The 22,820-nt window shown below is 43.2% G+C and overlaps 1 protein-coding gene across 1 annotated transcript in view; it reads left to right on the top strand.

Moving 5' to 3' along the window:
• The window catches only part of CDKL5 (cyclin dependent kinase like 5), a 238,763-nt gene that overhangs the window by 104,376 nt on the left and 111,567 nt on the right, over nt 1-22,820 (top strand). Inside the window, exons 2-3 of the mRNA XM_074993895.1 lie at nt 10,414-10,639; nt 20,446-20,480. Coding sequence (XP_074849996.1) covers nt 10,576-10,639; nt 20,446-20,480 — 99 coding nt within the window. The 5' untranslated portion in view covers nt 10,414-10,575. The remainder of the gene's footprint in view (nt 1-10,413; nt 10,640-20,445; nt 20,481-22,820) is intronic.

The raw sequence follows: 22,820 nt of genomic DNA on the forward strand, positions 1-22,820 counted from the left end.
CCTTCCCCTGCTTCTTGTAGGCTGCAGAAAGAGACACCAGTCTGCTTAGAATAAGAAAATTTGATAAGGAAGTAATGGAAAGTCAGTGTTGGCACAGGGTTGGTCATTATGCAAACTGCTCTTTCATGCCATGACTCCAGGTTACTTACGGGTGGCTTGATAAAGGAAGGTGCCCTGTTGCAGAGGTCATAATAAAACGCCCCCCTCCCCGCTAAACCTCATGAGAAAAATTAGAGTACCTGCTGAGAGCTTTATGTAGATGTACAAGGAGCACTGGCGCTCCATCTTCAGGCACATTAGCAAGTTGTTCTAGGCTGTGAAGTCATGGCAGCCACCACAGATCTCACCCAGTAGCCTTATCGCTATTAATAGCATTATTAAAAATGAGAACTCACAAAAAGCCTCCTCCCTGCCATCAGAGTCTGGCTGTGAAATGTCCTGGGACGAGGGGATGTGATCCAACATTACAAACAGCTCCTGACTGGCGGCGAGATCACCTGCTCCATTTGCCTACTGACCTCTGTCCTCTTCCTCATCTGCTATGTCCTCCTCACTGTTGCCACAGGCTTCCTGAGGAATCTCGTCAGAGGTATCAGCATTGTTTGGGAACAATGGTCTCATGAAGCTGCTTATAGAAATGGCATGTTTGTGGTGATGACTCAGAATGCCCTTTTGCTTCCTTTGTCTTCTGGTATGCCTGCCTGAGCTCCTTTATTTTCACACAGCACTGCTGGGCATCCCTGATGTACCCTTTTTTCTCCATGCCTTGTGAGATCTTTGCATATATGTCTGCACTTTTTTGCTGCTTTGTAGTTTCACCAGCACAGATTCTTCTCCCCTCCCACTCCAACATCAGTGAGGTCTTAGATCTCCTGCACACTCCATGATGAAGCTCTTTTGCGACTCTGAGAATTCATGAGCAGATGTGCCACTGACATGTGATGCCTGCTCTGCTTGCCACGCTGACCAAACAGGAAATAACTTTAAAATTTTCCTGGGCTGCTTCCCGCACACCTGGAGAGCAGTGGAGCTGAAAGTGATGGCCAGAGTGGTCACATTGGGTCACTGTGGGACTCCTCAGGAGGCCAAGTCTTTCTAATTTCACAGTGCTCCATCTCCACAGATACAGTTGAAAGTACTAATTTTAATGTACAATGTCATGCTGTTCAGATGGATTGTTGTAATGTTAACTGTTGATATGTGAGTGACTGGTAACCTGCTAACAAAAAAAAAATCAACCTTGAACTCTACAACAGACTTTTCAGATGTTGTACATCCAAAGTACTAATGTAACTAGTAAATCAACTTATTGTGCCACTCCATTTTTTTATTGTGTGATGGTAAACTGGAGATGTGCTGAAAGATTGGTTTTGGGAAGGAAACTCATGTATAATACTTTTTTTTTTTTAAATGTGACCTTGGTAATTACTCTCTTGCAATTCTAGCTTTTATTCCCCTGTAAAATATGAAACAAATATTGAAAGAGAACCAACCAAATATATCAGTAAACGAACTGAACTATGGCTTTGTGAGGAACAGATATTGGCAGACTGGAATTGCTCCTTGTATAACATAAGAACATAAAAATGGCCATACGGGCTCAGACCAAAGGTCCATCTAGCCCAGTATCCTGTCTGCCTACAGTAGCCAATGCCTGGTGCCCCAGAGAAGGTGAACTGAAGACAATGACCAAGTGATTTGTCTCCTGCCATCCATCTCCTGCCTTCGACAAAAGACTAGGCACCATACCTTACCCCTTGCTAATAGCCCTCTATGGACCTAACCTCCAAATATTTATTGAGCGCTTTTTTAAACTCTGTTAGAGTCCTGGCCTTCACAGCGTCCTCTGGTAAGGAGTTCCATAGGTTGACTGTGCGCTGTGTGAAGAAAAACTTTCTTTTATTAGTTTTGAACCTGCTACCCATTAATTTCATTTGGTGTCCTCTAGTTCCTGTATTATGGGAACAAGTAAATAACTTTTCTGTATTCACTTTCTCCACACCATTCATGATTTTATATACCTCTATCATATCGCCCCTCAGTCTCCTCTTTTCTAGACTGAAAAGTCCCAATCTCTCTAGCCTCTCCTCATATGGGACCCATTCCAAACCCTTAATCATTTTAGTTGCCCTTTTCTGAACCTTATCTAACGCCAATATATCTTTTTTGAGGTGAGGAGACCACATCTGCACGCAGTACTCAAGATGTGGGTGTACCATAATTTTATATGGGGGAAGTAAGATATTCTTTGCATTATTTTCTGTCCCTTTTTTAATAATTCCTAACATCCTATTTGCTTTACTGACTGCTGCTGCACACTGTGTGGATGTTTTCAGAGAACTATCCACTATAATTCCAAGATCCCTTTCCTGATCTGGTGTAGCTAAATTTGCCCCCATCATATTATATGTATAATTAGGGTTATTTTTCCCAATGTGCATTACCTTACACTTACCCATATTAATTTTCATTTGCCATTTTGCTGCCCAATCACTCAGTTTGCTGAGATCTTTTTAAAGTTCTTCACAGTCTGCTTTGGTTTTGACTATCCTGAACAGTTTGGTGTCATCTGCAAACTTTGCCACCTCACTGCTTACCCCTTTCTCTAGATCATTGACGAATAAGTTGAACGAGAGTGATCCCAGGATTGACTCTTGGGGAACGCCACTAGTTACCCCCTTCCATTGTGAAAATTTACCATTTATTCCTACCCTTTGTTTCCTGTCTTTTAACCAGTTTCCAATCCATGAAAGGATCTTTCCTCCTATCCCATGACCACCTATTTTACATAAGAGCCTTTGGTGAGGGACCTGGTCAAAGGCTTTCTGGAAATCTAAGTATACTATGTCTACTGGATCCCCCCGTCCGCATGCTTGTTAACCCCTTCAGAGAACTCTAACAGATTAGTAAGACATGACTTCCCTTTACAGAAACCATGTTGACTGTTGCTCAACAAATCACGTTCCTCTACGTGTCTGACAATTTTATTCTTTACTATTGTTTCTACTAATTTGCCTGGTACTGACGTTAGACTTACTGGTCTGTAATTGCGAGGGTCTCCTTTAGAGCCTTTTTTAAATATTGGTGTTATATTAGCTGTCTTCCAATCATTGGGTACCGAAGCTGATTTAACGGATAGATTACAAACCACCGTTAATAGTTCCACAATTTCACATTTGAGTTCTTTCAGAACCCTTGGGTGAATACCATCCGGTCCCGGAGACTTGTGACTGTTTAGCTTGTCAATTAGTTCCAAAACCTCCTCTAACGATACTTCAATCTGGGACAGTTCCTCAGATTTGTCACCCATAAAGGATGGCTCAGATTTGGGAATCCCTCTAACATCCTCAGCCGTGAAGACTGAAGCAAAGAAATCATTTAGTTTTTCCGCAATGGCATTATCTTCCTTGATTGCTCCTTTTATGTCTCTATTGTCCAGGGGCCCCACTGCTTTTTTAGCAGGCTTCCTGCTTCTAATGTACTTAAAAAGCATTTTACTATTGTTTTTTGAATTTATGGCTAAGTGTTCCTCAAAATCTTTATTGGCTTTTCTTATTACATTTTTACATTTAATTTGGCAGTGTTTATGTCCCTTTCTATTTTGATCACTAGGATGTGACTTCCACTTTTTAAAAGATGCCTTTTATCTCTCACTGCCTCTTCTACATGGTTGTTAAGCCATGGTGGCTCTTTTTTAGGTTTCTTACTGTGTTTCTTAATTTGGGGTATACATTTAGTATAGAATTTGGGGTATAGAATTTCAGTATTGGTGGATGAAGGGAAATTTGTTCATGTCTTTAGGGCTCTTAAAACTTGAGATCGACAGTCTTATGAGAGATTATTTTCCACTGATTCATAATGGCTTCAGTACTATCATGCACATTTAAAACTGGATGAAGAACGAGCTGTTAAGAGGATAAACTAAAGTATCAAGTTTTGGAACTGATTAATTAGTTATCACAGTGTTAGTCTTGTTTAATATCTTCATTAATGGAATTATTGGATGATATTGATAGAAAGTTGAAAATAAAATTTATTTTTGAATTGATCTTTTTTCTGGCAAATTATTTTTTTCTTGTGTATAGAATGCAATTTTTTTTAGGTTACATACTCATTTATTCTCTAGCATTGCTGTTTTCAGAATCAACCTGGCAGTAGTTTAATTACTACAACACAATTTGCACATACAACACTAAGGTTTGTTTACGTGGAAATGATCACCCTGCACCTTTAAGCAGAGTGGAGGTTGGAGTGGGAGCTGGCTGGTGTGGCTGAATGAAGGGAACAGTGCTTTATGGGTGGGAGGGGTCATGTGTAGAGGTGAAAACTGCTGCAAAAGAGGCAGAGTGTCACTGATTCATCACTTAGGAATACAGGGTTTGAAAAGGTGCCATTGTAGGAGGCAGGAGGTACTAAACTGGTAGCAAGCACTATATAGTGCTCCTCACCCAGGCAACATACACCAAATTTAGTGACTTTCACTTGGGTGAAAATGGTTAAAGTTCGGTGACTTTCACTATATAGTGTGCACTGCCTGAAAAATGAAGTCAGGCATAGAGTATGCGATGGATACATAGAAAAAGCCATTGAAGGTATGAAATTTGCATTCCACCATGTGTAGTAGAGTAGCAGGTGTTTCTAAATAGTTGACTACTTAAATTTTAAAATCAAATTTATTTATTTGAAAGTATCATTGTTACAATTACTTTTTTGCTATCCATATTTTCAATTTGTTAATCAGGACCAGGACCCACCCCTAGCAAAATGGTGAGATAATCCAAGGTGGTGAGATCAAAAAGGCAGGGAAGGTTAGTGGTGAACCCAACTATGAAGAAATCAAAAATTACTTGTTGAGCAGTGAGTTCCCTGAGTGTGTCGAAGGAGTCAAGAATATTGGGGCAATGAATATTTTTATTCAACAAGCTGGGCATTTCACAATAAGGAATGGAGAGCTCCATTATGGTTACAGTGTTGTTATGAAACTAAAGAGACCCTGGGCACATAATACTTTAAAGGTTATTAAGGACAAGGGAAAAAGATATGAACTACTGAAATATGCTCATGAAGGGTTAGGAACAGCAAAAAAGGCTTAAGGTTCAGGGAGGGCACATTGGTCATAAGACCCTTTGGAAATTATTAGACTCAGGATTTTGGTAGCAAAATATGAACAAGGATGTTAGAGAATATGTTATCACCTGCGAACACTGCCAGAAAGGGGCCACAAAAATGTGCAGATTAGCTCCAGAACTCCAGTAAACAGTGTGGCGATCCCAACTAATGTATGACAGAAAGTAGGAGTGGATTTGTGTTGTTTGCCCAAAAATCCAGAGGGCTACATGTGTATTTGTGTTGCAGTAGGTTATTTCTCTAAAGTAATGTGTACATTACAGCGATCTGTCAACAGAACTCTTTGCCAGAAGAGATCTTCTGACAAAACTTCTATCAACAGATCATGACCACGCAGTAAAGCAGATCACTGTCAACAGAAAGTGGCCAGACCGCCTGGCTGCTTTCTCAGCAGAACGGATCCCAGAACCCCATCATACAGGGTTGCATGGCCAGCAAGTCCTTCCAGGAGCCTCAGCTAGGCAAGCCCTGGCTGGAGGCGCCCAAGTCCAGGGTGATCACCAGTGTGCCCTCGCTTGCCTCTGGGCCTGTGTCTGGCTCTGGCTCTGGCTCTTGCTGGACTGCTGCTCCTCCTCCTGTGGCTCTGATGGCGGGGGGAGAGGGTGTCGATGGTGGCTGTCGGAGGGGAGGAGTCCTCACCCCTCAAGAGGTAGTGCAGCTCGTGGAAGAAGGAGCAGGATGCAGATGCCACAGCTCCTTGACCTTTGCCTGGACTTGCTCCATTTTCTGGGTGGGTTGGCCCCATGCTACCAAGGTGGTGGCCATTTAGGGCATTTCTCTTCTTTGCCGAGAAGTCCAAGAGGAGTTGCTCCTCAGCCCAGAGGCCAAGGAGGTCCTGCAGCCTGAGCCTGGTCCAGTACAGGGCCTGGCATCTTGTGACCCAGGGTGGATGACCCGGGGGGGATGGCTTTCTAGCAAGAGGTGGCCGTGAGGGCATTTTAACAGCAGCCTGTAGCTCTGCTGCTGCCCAGATCTCAGCTTCCTGCCATGAGGTTTCCAGGGCTCCCTGCAGCTTTCAGACTGGCCAGAGGCAGGGAGCATAGATCTCTGATTGTTGTGGACGGGGTGTCTCCCGGGGGCAGCTGGCTGGGGCCATAGAGGACTTACTTATCTGTTGACAGAAGGAGTCCCAGAGCATCCACTTGATTTCTGTCGGCAGACTCTGTTGAGAAGGGCATTCTGCTTCATGGGGAAGGCAAAAGGCTGTTGATAAAAGTGCCACATTCTGTCGATTTACTGTTGACAGAACACATTTTTAGTGTGGACGCTCCACAAGTTTTGTGGACAAAACAGTGAGAGCCATGATGGCATGGCCATCATTCCCATGCCTGCTACTACTTGTGAAAAAAAAATCTCATCCTGCAGACAGTGACATCAGAATTATGGGTGAGAGCCATGATGACAAGCCCTTCATTCCCACCCCAGCTAGTTGGTGAACAGCAGCTTGTAAAGAGCTGCAAATTCCAATTCCCCACCAAACAAAGAGCTATGGGAAAAAATCTGCAAAATTGAGTCCACCATATAATCTAGACAAGATTACTGGTGATGGCAATTGCCTCTTCATGGCTGTCAGCAAAGAGATTGCATTGTCTGAAGACTACTAGAATGTAGTCAGAGCTGCTGCTGTGACTGTGATGAAATCTCACAGAATTACAGAATCCAAGGACTGGAAGGGACCTCAGGAGGTTGTCTCGTTCAGCCCCCTGCTTCAAGCAGGATCAACCCCCACTAAGTCATCCCAGCCAGGACCTTGTGAAGCCAGGACTTAAAAACCTTGAGGGATGGAGAATCCACCACCTCTCTAGGCAATGCATTCAAATGCTTCACCACCCTCCTGGTGAAGTAGTTTTTCCTAATATCTAACTAACACCTCTCCCTCTTCAACTTCAGACCATTACTCCTTGTTCTGCCATCTGACACCATTGAGAACAGTTTCTCACCCTCCTCTTTAGAGCTCCCCTTCAGGAGGTTGAAGGCTGCTATTAAATCACCCCTAAGTCTTCTCTTCTGTAAACTAAACAAGCCCAAATCCCTCAGCCTATCCTCATAGGTCTAAAATCTCCTGCATATCAAGAAGCTTTCAAAGACTTGATCAGTCTTCCTGTGAAGAAGAATTTAGTCCAAAGCCAAATGAAGCAAGACAAAGTCTGGGGTACAGATGTCGAGCTCTTTGCTCTTGCCACAGTTCTTCAAACTCCCATAGCTATCTATTACCACCCAGCAGGAACAATGAGTAAGAACTGGCATTTCTGCAAACCAGCAAAGAAGAACATCTACAGATTTAAGACAATGGCATGTGCGGAAAAGGAGCCTTGCATTTATTTATCCAGTTCTGGGACTCATTTTAACCGGGTGCTGGGTGTTACCAGTATTTATTTTTTCTGCATTTTCCTGTGAAATAAATGAAAATGATGAAGAGTGGGAACAGTCATTTCTTTGTGTTTTATATTTTTCTTTGTAACTTTAGTGATTCTCACGGAACAGGTATGACAAACTATGTAGTGAAAGCTCCTGAGGCTTGGCTGTCTATATAGTGATTTATGCCCAGATAAGGTGCACTATATAGTGCCGGAGCCTTCAGTCACAAGGCAGTATATAATGTAGTTTATCTGTCATGATCCATGACTGCCACACAACACAATGGCTGGAAGTCTTCCTCTTTACACAGATCAAGGCTGAAGCAGGACCACCCTCCCTGCCTTTTAGATGGTAAAATACCAGGTTTGATCAGGACCTACTGTGGGCATTATGCTAGCCACCCATTTTTAGGGGGGCTGAGAGGGAATTTTTTCCTCACTACCATATTGGTTAGGGTGCATTTGTGGGTCTTCCCTGGAGTGGATTTCAGGAATGACTTTTTTTCCATACATGGCATGACATGCAGTAGGACATATGTCACAGGCTCATTATATAAGTGCAGGGCGGATGTCCAGTGCAAGTACTCTGCAGGAAAGGTATACAGTGACTGGATAAATGACTTGGAAAAGGACTTTAAAACTGCGTTCATTAAATGAATGAAGTGGGGTGGTTGGAGACTCTCTTGTATGACAGGGAGCCAACCAGCCATATTTTGGGCTTGTCTACATTTAACTGGAGATTGATGCTCCAGAGATCAATATCCTGAGGGTTGATTTAGCTATCTAGTAGGGACACACTAAATTGATGGCTCATCACTCTCATTAATCCCAGTAGTCCACAGATTGCTAGGCGTAAGGGCAATTGATTTGAGAGTTTCTCTGGTTGACCTCCCACTGTGGGGACACTGCAGAAATTCATCTTCAGGTACATTGACTTCAGCAATGCCGTTCACGTAACTGGAGTTGCGTATCTTAAGTCGACTTTCTCCCTAAGTATAGAGATGCCCTTACAGCCCATCTTAACCTGCTTCTGAAGATGGTAAGGTCCTGGCAACGGATTTACTTGGAGGCACTGGAATGGAGGAAAAAAGGAAGAGCAGGTTGAAGCCCCTCACCCCAGGTATGGTAAGGTCCCAGAGTGGATTTCCTGGAGGGGTACGGATAGAAAAAGAGGAGGAGCTGGTAAAGCCCCACCCTGGGAAATTATGGAATAAGCATGGGGCTGCCCACACTATACACTAATCAGGGATTCCCAGATAGCTGATCATGAAGTTGCAGTTTGATTAAACCCAGGTCAGATGTCTCCTGTCCTTTTAGCATAGCCAGACAATGCTACAAAGGGGTGTATAAAGTAGGCTGCACTGTAGGGGTTTAACAGGTCAGATGTCTTTATGTGGTTTCTACAATTGTTTTGTTATTGTTACCTTAGTGATTGAAGGAGCTGTAAAAGAGGACGGGGGGGGGGAGAGACATCCCCCCCCCATGCACACTTGAGGACATGGGAGCAGGGGAAGGGTGTGGAATGGAAAGATGAAGGTGCATGTTGGGAATGGAAAGAAATGCCAACTCTTTAATAGAGACTCAGCAAAAGAAAATAACTGAACATATTTCCATTATGGAAAAATAAATTTCCAAACTGTTTTTCCCCTAAATAATTAATTTAGGAAAATTTTTCTTATCTTTATATTATAATCATTTGATACCAGATTTGGTTCAACAATACTGTATTTGATTATCATTTATGTAGCTTTGTTTTTTCTGCAAATAAGTTTGTCTTTCAGGCCTTTTGCTGTTGTGTTTTTCCTGTCTTTCATACCTATACTCCTTGTTATGTTTGGCTCCGAGTAGCACTCGTAACAACATCTATTGGAAACACTAAAATAGTGATGCAGCTTTGTTTCTGTATATGCACAATCAGGTCATTGATCACTGTGCCATATGTTGGCTGAATGATATGGATTTGTTCCCACCCTGCAGGCTAGTTTCCCATGAGTAGTTTCATTCCTAGGGCACTAAGATGTGAAAAACTGTTCCATTTTACAGGGAATCCATTAGTGGTTTATTTTTCTCTCTACACTTTAAAACAAGTAAGTGATATGTATTCATAAAAAACAGCATATACAGTGGCAAAATAAATTTTGGTACACTTCACAGTTCTACTAAAACAATAACTGATAAATTTTGCCTGTAGTAAAAGCCTGCTTTCTTTGCATTCATCACATTTTATGTAATTACTACATTGCCTGAAATTATGTAACTTTACTACAGGGAGAACTTTGAAAGAGTTATTTTGTTTTGTATAGTACTAAGTATATTTAATTTATGTGAAACTTATCGTGTATCGTAAGAAAATGTTATTCAGACTATCACTTTTATCAGACTCCGAATAGCTTTAATCATGGAAGGTGTTAGAAATATTTCCAGGTGTAATGAAAGACAGCAAAATAGGAACTAGCCTTGTAAGGATTCTTCCCATGAAGATTTTCTGTACTGGGAGTGAGTGAAGAATAAACTGGCTAATCACAATCCATTTTTTCTATAGCTAGCTGCTATCATAAAGGGAAGGTAAAACACTAGTATTTATAGGTGTGTTTTCAACTATCCACTGTGGTAGATCACTGCATTTTTACTCTTCTACTAGCAGGAAATATTTCTTACGTAGGCTGTTTTCTTATTTTAAGTGATATTCTGCATATGGGGTTAAAAAGCCTGCTGTGCCATATATCAGATATGTAGTCACCTATACTGGTTTCCTTTACACATGCTGCAGAGCTTTATTGACTTTAAAATCCAGAAAACAGTGAGGTAATTTTCCTCATCAAATGCCACAGTGTTGACAGTAAATGTCGAGAATATGTGCCATTGTTCTTCTTTGTGTGCTGTAAAGCAAGATCTGCTAATTCTAATTTTCCCATTCATTTCTTTCCAGGAAGCTATTTAATGCCTTGAAATTAGGAAAGTATGTGAAACGGCCAATCAATCAATGTGGATTTCTTCTATCAGAAGTCTTCAGTTTTGCCTGCTACAGACCCCTTAACATTCTTCTCTGTGCCATGCTCTGTGACACTCATCACAAGAGGAATTTGTCTTCATGAAGATACTTAACATTGGTAATGTGATGAATAAATTTGAGATCCTTGGGGTTGTAGGTGAAGGTAAGTTAGTTCTTAATGAATATGAATTAGAACTAACATTGCTCAGAGTCTACCATGGCTGTCAAGTGATTAATAATAGCATATAATTTATTTAAATATTTTAGTGTATTTGATAATATAGAAAACATCTGATTTCAATTACAGCACAGAACACAGTGCTCACTTTATTTTATTATATTTCACTGTAAAAATAATATTTTTCAATTCTTCTATTTAAAACACTGTAATATCTCTTTATCATGAAAGTTGAACTTACAGATGCAGAGTTATGTACAAAAATAACTTCATTCAAAACAAAATAAAACTTCAGAGCTTAAAAATCTGATCATACAGACAAGTTTATTTACACTTGCAGGAGATAAGGCTGTCTGCTTCCTGTTTACAAAGTCACCTGAAAGTGAGAACAGGTGTTCATGTGGCATTGTTATAGGTGGCACCAAGATATTTACATGGAAGGTGTGCTGAGGATTTGTATGTTCTTTCATGCTTCAACCATCATTCCAGAGAATGTGTCCATGCTCATATTTGGTTCTGCTCAATTATTGTTCAAAGCCGTGTGGAGCAGTGCATGTTCACTTTCATCTTCTTGGTCAGATGCCAGCAGCAGTAGGTTGGTTTTTCTTTTCTGGTTTGTGCTCTATAGTTTCCACTTCATAGTTTTGCTCTTTTCAGGCTTCTGAAAGAATGTTCCAGACCTCATCCCTCTACAAGGTTTGAAGGCTCTTCAAGTTCTTCAATCTTGGGTCAAGTGCTGTAGCTATCTTTAGAAATTTTGTGTTTTGTCAAATCTGAAGTGAGAGCATTCTTAAAATGAGTATGTGCTGGGTCATCATTCAAGATTGCTATAACATGAAATACATGGCAGAATGTAAATAAAACCAAGCAGGAGACATATGATTCTCCCACAAGGGCTGTGTCTACACGTGCCCCAAACTTCGAAATGGCCATGCAAATGGCCATTTCGAAGTTTACTAATGAAGCGCTGAAATGCATATTCAGCGCTTCATTAGCATGCGGGCGGCAGCGGCGCTTCGAAATTGACGCGCCTTGCCGCCGCGCGGCGCGTCCAGACGGGGCTCCTTTTCGAAAGGACGCCACCTTCTTCGAAGTCCCCTTATTCCCATGAGCTCATGGAATAGCAATCTTGAGCTCATGGGAATAAGGGGACTTCGAAGTAGGTGGCTTCCTTTCGAAAAGGAGCCCCTTCTGGACGCGCCGCACGGCGGCAAGGCGCGTCAATTTCGAAGCGCCGCTGCCGCCCGCATGCTAATGAAGCGCTGAATATGCATTTCAGCGCTTCGTTAGTAAACTTCGAAATGGCCATTTGCATGGCCATTTCGAAGTTTGGGGCACGTGTAGACACAGCCAAGAAGTTTAGTTACAAATTTAATGCATTTTTTAACAAGCAGCATCAGCATTGAAATAAGTTCTTCTGGAATGGTGGCCAAAGCATACAAATAGTGAGCATAGCTGGCATATAAATACCCTGCATTGCCAGCTACAGAAGTGCCATGCGAAAACCTGTTTTCACTTTCTGGTCGCACTGTAAATAAGAAGCATTATCAACCATGGGCTCAGTGCATGTTGGTATCTGATGCCTTTCTCACCATTTCCGTCCCTCTTTCCCTGTCTAGTGCGGAGTGGCTTAGTTTCTGTAGACTAGCTCCACACCAATCTACTGTATCATCTACCCATTCTCTGTGGGGTGTGCCTCTCCTATGCACACCATCCATTACGCTGAATACCAGGGTCTTGATTTTTTCGTTTGTCGTTCATTCTGCTAATATGCCTGAATAGCTGTAACTGCCATTGTGTGACCTTCTGCAGTAGGTTCTCTTTTGGCTATATCTTCCTATATAAATTCCTTGTTGATGACCTGCATCTATCCTATTGTCAGGATCTTTCTATAACAGGTCCTCTTGAATGCCAATATTCTTCTCTTCGAATCTTTCATTATCACCCATGTCTCACATCCATGTGACATGCTGCTGAATACACACGTTTTCAAGACACTTGGCTTCGTTCCTAAGCTAATCACTTTGCTTTTCCAGATCTTATTCATCACCTTTGAACTCGCTCTTGCTTTCTCTATTTTAGTTGCTATTTCCTTCTTACATTCTAAATCATACATTATGTTACTCCCCAGATAAGTGAAAAATAAGAAGGCAGCATTATTTCCCATAAATATAAACAGAGTTGTTTCTCTGAGAGATTGCCTGAATAAAAAGTAGGACTGAGTGCATTTGTAGGCGTTGAAGTTTCACATTGTTCCGTTTTTGGCTGCAGTTATGTAACCACCCACAAAAAAAAAAAAAAAAATCTGTATTTGTAAGTTGTACTTTATTAGGAAAGAGATGCACTACCATACTTGTATGAGGTGAATAGAAATATCCAATTTCTTTTGTTCATCATTTTTACAGTGCATCTTTTTATTACTAATATTAAGTGAGCACTGTATACTTTTTGTTTGTAATTGAAATCAGTATATCTGAAAATGTAGGAAAACATCCTAAAGTGTTTAATAAATTCCAATTGTTATTTTGTTTAACAGTGCAGTTAAAACTGCAATTGTGATTAATTTTTAAAATTGCAATTAATTAAACTAATCACATACGTTAAGTGATTGGCAGGCCTACTATTTATCTACTGTTCTATTATTAAACAGAAAAATAAAACCTATTCCCATGAGGTGAAAGTCTGCAAAATGCTATTTTTCCAAGAGGACTTCAGTGTTGGAGGTCATTTGTTCTTAAAAATAAATTACTATTATCCAGGCTGCAAAAAGTTTTATTTCTTCGAGTGATTGTTCATTTCCATTCCAAGTTGGGTGTGCATGGGCGCACACCCAGTCGCCGGAAGCTTTTTGCCCTAGTCAGTAGCCATATGGTCAGTGTGGCACCCTCTGGAGTGGCGCCAATATGATGATCAATATATATACCGCCCGCCCCTCCACCACCTCACTCTGCTCAGTTCCTTCCCACCACACTGCTGGTTGTTGGAGCTCTTGCTTTCTCTGCTCAAATCTTTAGTTAGTAGTCTAGTGTAGTGTAAATAGTCCTTGAAGAAATGTAAATAGTTTAGTACTCGATAGTTAGTCTTTAGTGTTTCAATTAACAGCCAAGGCCAGGCTTTGCATCCTCCTTGGTGCCTTGGCGATGGGGAATGCCTGGCTCCCCAGGCTTTAAGTCTTGTTCAAAATGTGGCAAACATATGCCCCAAAGTGACCCCATTCAGTCTGTTTGATTTGCTTGGGGAAGGACATTTGCATTATCACTGTCCTATTTGTAAGACCTTTGAGCCCAAAACTTTAAAAGATAGGACCCAGCGCCTTAAAGTCCTCTTAATGGAGGTGGCTCTTAAGCCTCAAGGGTCTCCTGCAGGACTAGAGAGTGTGTAAAGTGCACCTCCTCAGTGCAAAGTGCACCAGTGCCATCAACCATCATGCCACCTAAGGACTCCTGACACCTTGAGCAGGTACAGGAACCTTCTCAGCACCATAGGAGTCAATCTCCGGTGCTGTTGAAGAGGAGGAGGTATGAGAGGCATCGCTCGCCAAAGAATCAGGGCTGCCTCAACTCCAAGGCTCTGACTCCTGCTGCTGAAGAGCAAGAGGCATGTCCATTGAAGCTGGTGCAGAGCTGGAGCCTGCAGACACTGGACTTGCCCTCAATGCTGGAGGCATTTTGAGCGGCACAAGGACTTGAACAGAAGATGGTGCTGGGTCTTTCTCAGTCTATGGAGGAGTGGCGTCGTAGCACTGAAATGGAATGATCAGTACTCATGCACATGACACTGGAGCCAACCCCTGAGCTCACGTAGACACTGGCACCAGCACCATATTCAGTGCCGAGTGCTCCAGTGCTGACCTAACAGACCATGGGCTAGTTTCAGGTGCCCTATACTCCAGCACTGTCCTCAGTGCGCATGACATTGGCACCGACTTCTATGGCCCCACCATGGTCATCTGCCTCTGAATCAGCGTCGGAGTCGGAGTCCTTGTACTCGAGCTCCAGATTGAGTGGGAGCTCGAGAAGGTCGCACAATAGCTGTCACAAGCACCGTAGTCCTCGCTTAGATGATACGAGTTGGCTGCCGGCTTGGCAGGTGACTCAGCAGTGGCTCTTTTGGACGCTGTGGGCATACCACGAGGCACAGGGCCAGACCGTTGGAGTGCTTTTAACGATGCTGGGGGACCCGCCAATCCCATGCTTGGCTCTGTCAGCAACACTGGAACGAAGACAGGAAGCTGCGGTCATCATGGAGCTGCCTGTTTTTACCTAGTTGATGTCACCCTCAGCACCTTCATCAGTGCCGTTGCAGCGGGACTGGATCCTTTTGATGCCAGCCTCATCTGTAATTGTACTTCTGGTGCCAATGGGGCAGGCACCAACCTAGACACCGGCACCGACCCAAGTGCAGGGAGCGGTAATGGTGCCATCTGTGCCTCCTCTGGTGGGATTTTTGTGCCAGCCAGTGTCCATGCCAACTCTGCCTCTAGTGCCCCCCGGTTTGCCCATAATTTCCATGGGGGAGCCAAGTGACTGAGCAGGTCACTACTGCCCTTCCCCTCCAAATGGAGGCGTAAGGGCTATCATTTTCTTTCCCAGATGAGGGGGTGGTGGGATCATCGGCCTCACCTGTGTTAGAGGATGGCAGGGCTTTTCAACAGCTCCTTGGGAGAGTAGCCCAAAACTTGGGGGTGCAAGCGGAGGAGGTCCAGGATTAAATGGATCCTGTCACGGACACTGTGTCCTCTGCAGGCCCCACCAGGGTGGCTCTGCTCATAGTCAAAACAATTGCCACTATGGCTAAAACAGTCTGGCAGACCCCTGCTTCTGCTCTTCCTATGGCTTGTAGGAATGAGATGGTACTTTGTCTCATCCCAGGGCAATGAACAGTTGTTCATGCACCCCCCGACCTGACTCCCTGGTAGTGGACACTGCTAACCATAGAGAGTGCCAAGGGTTCCAGGGTCCCTCCCTGAAAAAAAGAGAAGCTAAACACTTGGACCTCTATGGGAGGAAGGTCTATTCAATGGGAGGGTTGCAATTAAGAATTGCTATCCGGCAGGCTTTGGTTAGCAGGTATGCCTATAGTACAGTCAGTGCCCTGTCTTGGTTCTCTGAGGTGGTGCTGCCCAAAGCCAAGCAGGACTTCACAGCTGTGGTGGAGGAGAACAAACTGATTTTAAGGGCGGCTCGGCAGGCAGCATTGTATGCTGCAGATGCTGCCATGAGGGTTATGGCCTCCAGAGTGCAAATGCGAAGGGGGCCTTGGCTGCAAGTTTCCAGACTGTCTCATGAGGTCCAGCAGATGATCCAGAACCTCCCCTTTGTTGGCCCTGCCCTATTTTCAGATAAGACAGATAAAAGACTGCATAGTCTGAAAGACTCTAGGGTCACCCTCTGCCCCTTGGGCTTGCTTACACCTGCCAACCAACGCAGGCATTTTAACCCCCGTCCTTAGCAAAGACAGTTTCCGTAGCGACAAAGGGATGACAGTAGAAGATCGAACAGGACTGGCAGGCACTGTTCAGACCAACAACCTCAGGACCACCTGAAGGGCCCACAGGGACCCAAGCCACATTTTTGATGGCATGGTTGGGAGCATCGAATCAATCTCACTCACTCCAGCATCCCCAGTTATTTCATTCCTCCTATCCCACTTTTACTATACGTGGTGCAACATCACCACAGACCGCTGGGTCCAGTGTACAGTAGAGGGGATACACCATTCAGTTCTCTTCCTACCCCAACTTCCCAGTCCTCTTTAAGGGACCCCTCTCATGAGATCCTGTTATGGAAGGAATTGCAATCCCCCCTGGGTTCTGGGGCCATAGAAGAAGTTCCTCCTAGGTTCACGGGACAGGGGGTTTATTCCCAGTATTTCCTAATTCTGAAACCAAAGTGGGGCTTGAGACCCATCCTGGAACTAAGAGGTGTCAACGAGTTCATGAAAAAGATAAAATTTCGTATGATATCCCTAGGTCTCATACTCCCGATGATGGGGCAGGGGGATTGGTTTGCGGCTCTTGACTCACAGGACACACAGTTCCATATTTCAATCTACCCTCCTCGGAGGAAGTGTCTCAGGTTTATTGAAGATGGAAACTATTATCAGTTCAGTCCTGCCTTTTGGTCTGTCTGTGGCCCCAAGGATCTTCACCAAATGCATGATGGTAGTAGCAGCATACCTACGCAGGCGAGGAGTGCAACTGTTCCCATATCTGGACAGCTGGCTAGTCAAGGGTCGTTCAACAGAGCAGGTGATTCAGCATGTGCAGTTGATCCATCAAACCTTTGTAAGCTTCAGTCTCTTGATCAATGAGGCAAAGTCGGCGTTGGTCCCCTCTCAATCAATAGAGTTTGTAAGGGCACAACTCGATGTCAGGTGTGCCAGCGTGTTCCTGCTGGATGACACGTTCAGGTCCATGGGGGCCATCATCTGAGACATCCTGAAAGTTCCCACCATGACAGCCAGGTGCTGCCTGCATTTGCTGGGTCACATGGCAGTGTGCACCTTTGTGGTATTTGTGGTACAGTATACCAGGTTAAAGATGGGCCCTCTACAGCTATGGTTGTCATTGGTGTATCGCCCTGTAAGAGACAGTTTAGACTTGGTGGTTACAGTGCCGACACAGACTTTGTTAATCCTGCACTGGTGGTTAGATGAAGGGGTTATCCTCACAGGTGTCCCCTTTGCCCATCATCAACCTTCACTTTCCCTAATAATGGACGCTTCAGACCAGGAGTTGGGAGTGCACCTGGGTCAGCTACAAACCCAGGCTCTTTGGTGCGTTTCAGACCTTTGGCTCCACATAAATGTGAGGGAGTTCAGGGCCATCAAACTAGCATATATGACTTTCAAGGCCAATCAGATGGGACATTGCGTGTCAGTCAGTACAGACAACATGACAGCAATGTACTATATCAGCAAATGGGGTGCGCGCTACTCTCCCCTATGTCATGAGGTCATGATGCTCTGGGACTTCTTCATACAGCTCAGCATCATGCTGCAGGCCCTTTACCTTCCAGGTGTGCACAATTCACTGGTAAACCAACTCAGCAGGTGCTTTACGGATCACGAGTAGTCTGTCCATTCAGTGGTCATTCATTCTATCTTCCAGAAGAGAGGGTATCCCCAGGTGGACCTGTTCGCCTCCCACCTCAATGCGAATTGTGAGACATTTTGCTCCTACTGCAATCAGAGCCTGGGGTCTTGGGCAGATGACTTCAGTGTCCCCTGGTCAGGCAGGTTGATATATGCTTTCCTTCTGATCCCACTAGTTCACAGAGTCCTCCTCAAGAGTTGTTCAGAAGGGGCACTGATCACCTTGGTGGCACTGGCATAGACCTGTCAGCACTGGTACTCGACCCTCCTGCATTTTTTGATCTGCAAGCCAATGACATTGCCAATCCACCTGAACCAGCTGACGCAGCAAGAGGGGAGACTGCAACATCCCAATCTCCAGTTGCTGCACCTCACAGTGTGGATGCTCTGTGGCTGAAGGGACTAGGAGCTGGCCTATTCGGATCCCATAAAGGAAGTATTGTTAACTAGTAGAAAACCCTCCATGTGGGTGACTTATTTAGCCAAGTGGAAAAGGTTTTTGGTGTGGGTGTCTCACAGAGGGATATGTCCATTGCAAATCCCCATCCTGTTGATTTTAGATTACTTGTGGGGTCTGGTACAGGCGGGTTTGTCCCTCTCCTTCATTAGGATGCACTTAGCTGCTATCTCAGCCTTTCACCTGGGTTATGGGACATCTTCTGTGTTCTCAGACCCCGTAGTCAAAAGGTTTCTGAAAGGTTTAGAAAGAATCAAGCCCGAGGATCAGGCACCTCTGTCCCTGTGGGATCTCAGTTTGGTGTTAACCAAGCTTATGGGGGCCCTCTTTGAATCCTGGTACCTGCTCCCTGCTGTTTCTGAGTTACAGAACAGTGTTTTTGGTGGTAATCACCTCAGCTAGGAGGGTATCTGAGTTGAGGGCACTTTCAGTGGACCCCTTGTACACAGTGTTTCACAGGGATAAGGTTAGGCTGAGACCTCACCCTGTTTTTACCTAAGGTGGTTTCCATGTTTCATGTTAACCAAGACAATTCCCTACTAGTATTGTACCCAAAGCCCCAAGGGAGCAATGTTTACATATCTTAGATGTTAGAAGGGCTCTGGCCTTCTGTATGGATAGGCCTAAGCCCTTTAGAAGAACTCAGCAACTCTTTGTGGCAGTTGCTGATAGGATAAAGGGCCTTCCAGTCTCCTCCCTGCAGATTTCCTCCTAGACAGTGAAGTGCATCAAGGTGTGCTACAAGCTTGCAGGGGTTCCTCCCCCACTGGTTAGGGCACACTCCACGAGAGCCAGGCATTGTCTGTGTGTATTTGATGCAGGTGTCTATCCAGGACATCTGTAGGGCAGCCACTTGTCCTCAATTCATATTTTTACAGCACATTACGCTTTGATGCAACACACTGGAAGATGTTGTGGTGGGCAGGGCTGTCCTGCAGTCCGTTCAGGGCTCCAGCCCCACCTCCTAGGCATTGGCTTGTATTCACTCAACTTGGAATGGACATGAGCAGTCACTCAAAGAAACAAAAACAGTTACCTGTTCTGTAACTGGTGTTCTTGGAGATGTGTTGATCATGTCAATTCCAAAACCCTCCCACCTTCCCCACTGCCGGAGTAGCTGGCAAGAAGGAGGGGTGGGCGGTGCATATATTGGTCACCATATTGACGCCACTTCAGCGGGCACTACACCGACCCTATGGCTACTGGCTAGGGCAAAAAGTTCCTGGCAACTAGGCATGTGCCCCCACACACCCAACTTGGAATGGACACGAGCAACACATCTCGAGCACCAGTTACAGAACAGGTACCTTCTTTTCTTAGATTTCCATAACAATTTCTATGCTTAACTGCGGACATTATGGAGCTAGACAAAACGTTTCATGTATTAAGTAATAAAATCATTGTCTAATTTTAAATGATCAGGATGTCCAAAGAAATGGAAAAAGTATTTTGCCATTCCAAATACATTTGAATCATGATGTGTCAGGGGCATGAATAATCCTGGGGAGTAAAATTAAGCTGACGTAAGTCCCTGTGTAGACAGGCAGTGCAAGGTCAACAGAAGAATTCTTCTATTAACCTAGCTGCTGCCTCTTGAGAAGGTGGATTACCTGAACCAATGGGAGAATGCCACTACAGCTGTGCCTCTATAACATTTTAAATGTGGATAAGTCATAAGAGATGCCTTTAAAGTTTAAAAATAATAAAAAGGTACCACAACATACACAAAATCATTCTTTATTCTGCTGATTTTTTTTACAAGTCCATTAGTGTCTGTCTATACTACTAACACTTATTTTAGGGATATGCAGATTTTCAGATTCTCTTGCATATTCGTATTTCTAAAAAATAAGGCATTAACAGAAGAATTATAAAATCATGTGTTTACAAGCAGCAGTGCTTTTTTTTTTTTCTGTGCCAGTACTTGCTGGTACTGAGTACTGGGGCCTCAGCAGCCCCAGCTATGTGATTGGTTGGGGTTTAGGGATGTGAGCTGGCTGAGTACTGGCTCTGCTTTTTCTTTCTCTTTTTTTAAATTTCTTTTCTTCTTCTTTTTTTTTTTAAAGGCACTTACAAGCAGCTTCAGTTTTAAATTTTGCTACATGGAAGTGCAACAAAGCATTTTAGATATAAATGTAAGAAAACAGTGCACATTATGGTTGCTGTGAAGTATAGTGCGTTTTGCTTCCTTTTCCTACAGCTTGGTAATTAATCAGTTTGTTTTTCCTTTGTGTTCCAGGAGCCTATGGAGTTGTACTTAAATGCAGACACAAGGTAAATAGAATGCTTTAAATTGTTCGTAGTTGTTGGTCCATGGATGATAGCAAAAAAGTGAGAGGCCTGGTTGCTAATGAATATTAGACATATGTTTTGCTGCTTTGTTAGGGGGTAAATCTTGACCTTCAATCAGTTGTTCAGAGTTCTGATCTGACAGTATTGTGACAAGAAACAGCTGTATCTGAGATAATAAAAATAACAACAAATAGAGCTTTTTTTTCTTTTTTATAAATTCTACTACAGTAATTATTGAACAGAAATTCAGAGAAACCACATTATGTATTACTAGTCTGGGCATGCTTCAGCTGTACTCTTGGGAATTGAGAGTTGGAGAAAAGAAGTTATTGTTAAATGATGATATACAACCTTAGTGTCTAGAATATTTTGAAATTAATCATATTTTGGTGGTATGATGTAGCTGGCTGTTTCTGTAGCATGGCAACAAATTGTTCAGGACTGATACATGGAATTTCCATGACTGCTGTTTGATAATCTAAATACAGTAAAAGAATATTCACTTCAGTCTAGCAAGGGACAAATGAGAGAGAAATGGTTTTGATGGCGGTTTTTTAAATTAATTCAATGCATCTGGAATAAGATGAATCACTTCATATACCTGGGAATATGTAATGGGATTGCTCATTCTTTATTGTAGGTACTGTGCTTTAGGAAGTGCTATATTTTAGTGTTGCAAAAAATGTAAGTGAGGCCCATTTAAATGGTGTTTCTTGCATGAAATCCAATTTTGCCATCTGGTTAGTGCATGCACACACACTATATATATTAAAAATATGCTTTTATGGGATGTGATATGAAGGAATGGAAGATTCAAGATTGACAAAAAGTTAGAAGGAACTTGTCCAAGAAGTAAATACTTCATTCTCCCCTCCAACTGTGCAGTTAGGATGCCAAAATGTTTAGCATAAATTGTCTTACTAAATCAATTTACACTTCAACTTTCTTCTTTTATGTTCTGATTCCTTGGTCCCTCTTGCCTTTACTCAAAAAGCTCTTTTTTCTCTTTAAATTGTACAATGTGTAATTTCCACTTCCTAATCTAGTTTCAGATGTCTAAATTCAACTTGGGATGCGTAGTTTCATGTTACAGCACTTAAAGGATTATATGAAATTACCATTTATAGATGGACTATAATGACTGTATTTTAAAATTAGGAATAAAATGTTTAAAGAATTTCAGATAGTACAAAAAGATATAAAAATACCTAATATTTAACAGGTCTCTGGGAATGGCAAAAATTCTGCTGAAAAACAGATGAGTTCTTAGAATATCTTTTAGCATGATGGGCTAGGCTGGGTATATTTCTCCCATTTTGCAGCTCTAAGTGTGACTACACATTATTATTATGATTAATAACAACAACACTATAAAGAGTAACATTGAGGTACTGTGCAATGGTATGCTGCTCTTCAGTTTCTGCACAGTTTTTTTTCCTATGGCTGCAGAAATACCTGTAAATCAGATACATTTGTCATTTGGATCGGGACTGCGAAATTGAGCCTCCACCCACTACTAGAGCCTTTTGGCAGGACTGGTGGCGGGAACAAAAAGTTGGCCGTGTACAGGCCAGTCTGGCAGCTGACTCTTACCAGAGTGCTGCTCTGATCCACTTTTACTTCTGCAAGGGGGCCAAACTGAGTTTGCACAAGCAACTTTGTGGCATTTTCTACCTTTTTTGAGTGCTAGACTTTGCAACCTTAATATTCATTTAATGTAGCATTTTGTTTTAAAGCAATCTAAAAACACTTGAAATTCCGTCATGTAGGGTTTGGAGACACTTTAGATACACTGCACAGACCTCTGCCACTTGAGTGGCATCATCATTGTCTCTATGGACCAGCACAGTTGGGGTGGGGGAAGTAAAACATTTCATTAGTATGTTTCATAGATATTTTCAGACAGCAAAGGAATGGTGAGACTTGAGTTCTCATGGATTCCGTTCCAAGCTCTAGGTGAGGAGTGTGCTTCAGTGGACATGCTTTTCTGCCCTATCCACATCTTCTCCTTGCCCTCTGGGTCTTCTCTTTGCCCTTCAAAAACTAACACAGTCCTCCTCATCCAGTCAGTGTCTACCACCTCCCCAATAGCTACTAGTCTGACTCCCATCCTACTTTTCTGATCCAGTCTGTCTTATTGATTCTGGCTCCTTTTTCCAGTTTCTTTGTGCCAGGCCAACTTCTGTCCCAGCACTCCAGCTCACTGACAAGATCTCTCCTTCTCTCTACCACTCTCTCCTAGATTCATAGTTTCAGCCTCCTGGTCCAGCCAGTCCCATATCCTCCTCCCTCAGCACCTTGTCCAATCTGCATCCCCCTCTT

This window comes from Carettochelys insculpta, chromosome 1, assembly GCF_033958435.1.
Source record: "Carettochelys insculpta isolate YL-2023 chromosome 1, ASM3395843v1, whole genome shotgun sequence".
Lineage (NCBI taxonomy): Eukaryota > Metazoa > Chordata > Testudines > Carettochelyidae > Carettochelys > Carettochelys insculpta.